Raw genomic sequence first — 4,159 nt, 5'->3', positions numbered from 1 at the left:
TTATTGGTTTGAGATAATTACACTAAAAATAAAAACGCTTTTTCACGCTTAAATTCGTGCTAATCTTGTTTAAGCTTGAAAAGCTTGGAGCTCGACATCCGCGCTTCAGGACACTTCATGCTTTTTAGAACCTTGCATATGATACAGTACCACTGTTCATATATACACTCACACATTCACACTCTAACACACAATTATATATATATATATATATATATATATATATATATATATATATATATATTCCAACCGTCCTCTAATCCTTGAGCTCTCAAGCTCTACCGTTTTTATCAATCCACACGTGAGAAACCTTAAATATTACCATCTTTTCTTCACTATTTCCACCTCGGAGGTCGTGTGACAAAAATTGGCAAAAAAGAAAAAGAAAACTCTGCTGGAAGATGCAATCTACCCAAGAAATTGCATGAAGTTCACCTAATCTTTGAACTGCATAAACGCTTTTGCTGCTCTTTTACGAAGCACATTTGCGTACTCTTTATCTCATAAATTGTGGCCAAATGAACTGTGCTTTTCCGGAGATGCTACGGCGTTTGGATAATGCGGGGAGTATCACCGGAAACGGTGACATGGGTGTTTTTTCTTCTCCAATCCAAGCTCAGGGTTTGCTCGGAAATAATGGTGATCGGGGACTGAGCGAGTTGGTTTTGGACCGAGCTATGAAACAGGATCCGGGTGTGGATACTGATTGGGTTTTGAGTTATGTGAATGGGTCAGAGTTTGAAATGGGTTGCGTGGTTCCGAGGACAGCCGGCTGCGTTCAACCGGAAGCGGCGGAGGTGGCCGCTGATCTTGATGCAGCGGGGGCTTTTTTGCCGGAGATGCTATGCTCCGCCGTCGGAAGAGACGGTTCTAAGAAGAGGAAGGCAGATACTATTGAATACTTTAAGGTGAGTTCCTTTTTTTTTGTCAGATAAAACTTGAATTATTTGTTTCTTAATTAAACAGTTGAAATGCACGTCAATTCATGCATGGTGAATTTTCTTGTTAATCGTGTTCTGTTTTAGTGCCCTGTTTCATTCTTAACACCTAGAATTCAAGATAGTGTTCTACCTAATATCTTGTAGAATTTGCTGATTAAATTGGATTCTGGGACACATATACACATATATAGGTGGATGAAGAACAATCCCAAGATAAAAAAATGAACGAAAGTGAGGAAGGATCGTCAGATAAAAAGGTCATGATCAGCAAAAGCACCAAGAATGAGCCTTTAATTATGAACTCTAAGGTGAAAACAACGGTGCCTGACTTGGAAAAAACGGACTATATTCATGTTCGAGCACGTCGTGGTCAAGCCACAGACAGCCACAGCTTAGCCGAAAGAGTAAGAAATAAATATTGATAACAAGTCTTGTATCAAGATTCTTGAAAATTTATTGCTGGCTATGCTTGATTATGCCAGGTTAGGAGGGAAAAAATAAGTGAAAGAATGAAGTATCTTCAAGATCTTGTACCAGGGTGTAACAAGATTATAGGGAAAGCCGGATTGCTTGACGAAATCATCAACTATGTTCAATCTCTTCAAAGACAAGTTGAGGTACATACGCTTAACTGAACTTATAGGTAATCATAATAATGTAAAAGAGTGATCCTGACCCGTAATCTTATTGTTTTTCAAGTTTTTATCGATGAAACTCGCTGTAATCAACCCGAAAATGGATTTTGGCGTTGATAATCTCCTAACTAAAGAGGTAAATAATCCATCTTCATCAAAGAAACATAGCTAAAACATACGAGATTGTAAAATCTATCATTATTTATGAGTCCCCTCTTGCAGATGCTTCCGGTTCTCATATCCGACATTCATGCTATTGCTGTATCACCAGACATGGTTAATCCGGCTCCCTTTCAATTCAATTCATTGGCACAAGGAGTTCCATTCAGTCGTTTGGAAACAGGGGTGAATCCTTCTGACGACACAGTTGAGAGAACTGTAAACGCTCCAGTATCATTGCTTCAGGAGACTCATGAACTGCTTGATTCATCCCATTTGAATGTTAGTTTTTTTGTCATTCAATAAGAGTTTCTATCATCCGATTGCCGTAAAACTCGACCATTAACCGTTAAACTTTTCTCGTATAATATGCAGCAATTTCATTACTCAAACTGGGATTCTGAGCTAATCCACAATCTCTATGGCTTGGAATACCAACAAGAAAGATCTCCATCATACGCTCCTCAACCATTTACAGGTACACATGAAGCTTAACCGTGATGCACCGATTTCGAACCGTTCGTTAAATCTGTTGAGAAACGATAATTTTTGGAAGGATTATCTGAGTCCATGTTAATTTATCCGCGCATTATAAAATTCCAAATTCACTAGAATCACTTCCGTGTGCTTCAACTTTATCTAATAATATAATAGTCCGCAGCACAAATGGATCCAACAGTACAAAAAACGTCATATCAAAGCATTGACTATCGTTGATCATATTTTAACAAAAGTACGGAAAACATTAAGGAAAGTTGACATTTTCACAAGGACCACATTGCTGAATTAAGGATGTAACTCCAGTTTGATGCTGGTCCTAAGTTGGCTATAGGTATCTTTCCCTTTGTGTCTTCTACTTCCATTGAACCCAGTTGACATTCTTGAGATAAAAAAAAAAAAAAAAAAAGATTCCACACCCCACTGAATATCAAGAGTTCTAAAAATATATAATTGAACAACTCTGATTTTTTTTCCTATAAAATTAATTTCACAAACGATTTTTCCGAGTCGAACAAACCGAATATGGAAAGATGAATCAGTGCAAATATATAGTTTTGAGACATTTTTCGTGCTGTATTGCAGGTTATATCGAAGGAGGACGCGTTAAACTGGAGATGTGAGCGGCTCAGTCATCAGTATTTGCTAATCGTCGTATGAGTCTAGCAATTTGAATGCTAATAATTCTGATGATCTTCTTTTTCCCTCTTAAATTTATATCTTTTATTGGGTGTAATGTATATATGCTGGCATGCATGCGTGCATGGAAATTAGACAACGATATATAGTTGTAAAAGTAATGGATTGTAGTTAAATTTACTTTTCTTGAATCCGCTGCATGTATTATGTACAAACCATTTGATTTTGGAATAATATCTAACGTTGCATAAGTTTCAAAAGCAATATATCATAAGATTTTAACTCGATAAATTTGACGCAGAAAACACCACATATGACTTTATGATAAAATATTTAACATTAAAAGTTTTTTAAAATAAAGGGTTTGCCGTTTTAAAAAAAAACTATATCTAATGTTAACCGTACAAGTTAAGTCTTTTAAAACACACACACAACGGTCTAAACTCCAAACGATACCACAATAAAATTATTTATAGAAACATAATAATTGGTTGTGATATTGATTTTTTTTTTTTTTTTTTTTTTTTGTGGATAGGTTCTTACAAGGAAGCTTCGACCCAAAAACGATGGGGTCACACTCATGAATCAAGTTGTTCAAATTGGCTTGTACACGCAAGCAATTAAAGCTTGAAGTAAATTCAATTTGTTCATGAGGAAAAGAAGACAAGAGCCAAATGGTAAAATGTAGATGCTCCTTCCTAGTAGAATGAGACGTGCTACTAATCACATTCTCATAATAATTTAGAAAATGAAAGGCATTTACCCTTTGATATCCTTTTATGTAAAATCATTTTTTTTAGGAAGAGCTATATTTTATTTTTGGGATGTAAATAAAAATAATCTTTTTTAATACTAAAAGCTCGAGTCGTGGTCGTGGTCGTCGAATCGATCATCACCAAAATATGTTATATCGTAGTTAAATAATTTAAATGTATAGGTATATATTTCTTACTGTAACGTCCCAGATTCGACGACTGTCCTCACTGTATCAAGATGAGTCTTTCCAGCATGCTTATGTCCTCACTCGCATACACCCTAGGAAACTTCTCGGGGGGTCACCCATTTCAAAATTGCCCAAAGTCAAGCACAATTAACCTTTGAGTTCTTATGTTACGAGCAACTGAAAAGAATATGCACTTTCTTAGTATGAGTAGTACGTATCAAATCTTTTAAGCACTTCTCAACTGCACAGTTCCATACCTGAACAGTTTTTGAAATACATCTCCTTGATGTGCGAGATATGTTCATTCATATTCTCTTCGTCTAAAAGCCTGCCAAGAGCTCTCA

The 4,159-nt window shown here is 36.1% G+C and overlaps 1 protein-coding gene across 1 annotated transcript; it reads left to right on the top strand.

The window, feature by feature from the left end:
• Nucleotides 1-266: 266 nt before the first annotated feature.
• On the top strand, nucleotides 267-3,123 carry LOC142505990 (uncharacterized). The gene is made up of 7 exons (XM_075619132.1): nucleotides 267-908; nucleotides 1,133-1,345; nucleotides 1,424-1,558; nucleotides 1,641-1,712; nucleotides 1,799-2,017; nucleotides 2,111-2,213; nucleotides 2,819-3,123. Exons 1-7 carry the CDS (start codon nucleotides 519-521, stop codon nucleotides 2,854-2,856), a joined length of 1,170 nt encoding a protein of 389 aa, XP_075475247.1. The 5' UTR covers nucleotides 267-518; the 3' UTR covers nucleotides 2,857-3,123.
• The last annotated feature ends 1,036 nt before the right edge of the window (nucleotides 3,124-4,159 follow it).

Source organism: Primulina tabacum, chromosome 10, assembly GCF_025594145.1.
Source record: "Primulina tabacum isolate GXHZ01 chromosome 10, ASM2559414v2, whole genome shotgun sequence".
In the NCBI taxonomy this organism is placed as follows: domain Eukaryota; kingdom Viridiplantae; phylum Streptophyta; class Magnoliopsida; order Lamiales; family Gesneriaceae; genus Primulina; species Primulina tabacum.
Note: the sequence above shows the minus strand (reverse complement) of the source record. Positions and strands in the feature narration are given on the sequence as shown.

What these genes read in the sequence shown, in the direction of transcription:
- LOC142505990 (XM_075619132.1), top strand. Translation starts at nt 519, where the DNA reads ATGAACTGTGCTTTTCCGGAGATGCTACGGCGTTTGGATAATGCGGGG. An exon ending in CTCTTCAAAGACAAGTTGAG is followed by an intron (nt 1,559 to 1,640) that starts GTACATACGCTT and finishes TTGTTTTTCAAG; the next exon opens with TTTTTATCGATGAAACTCGC. An exon ending in TTGATTCATCCCATTTGAAT is followed by an intron (nt 2,018 to 2,110) that starts GTTAGTTTTTTT and finishes TATAATATGCAG; the next exon opens with CAATTTCATTACTCAAACTG.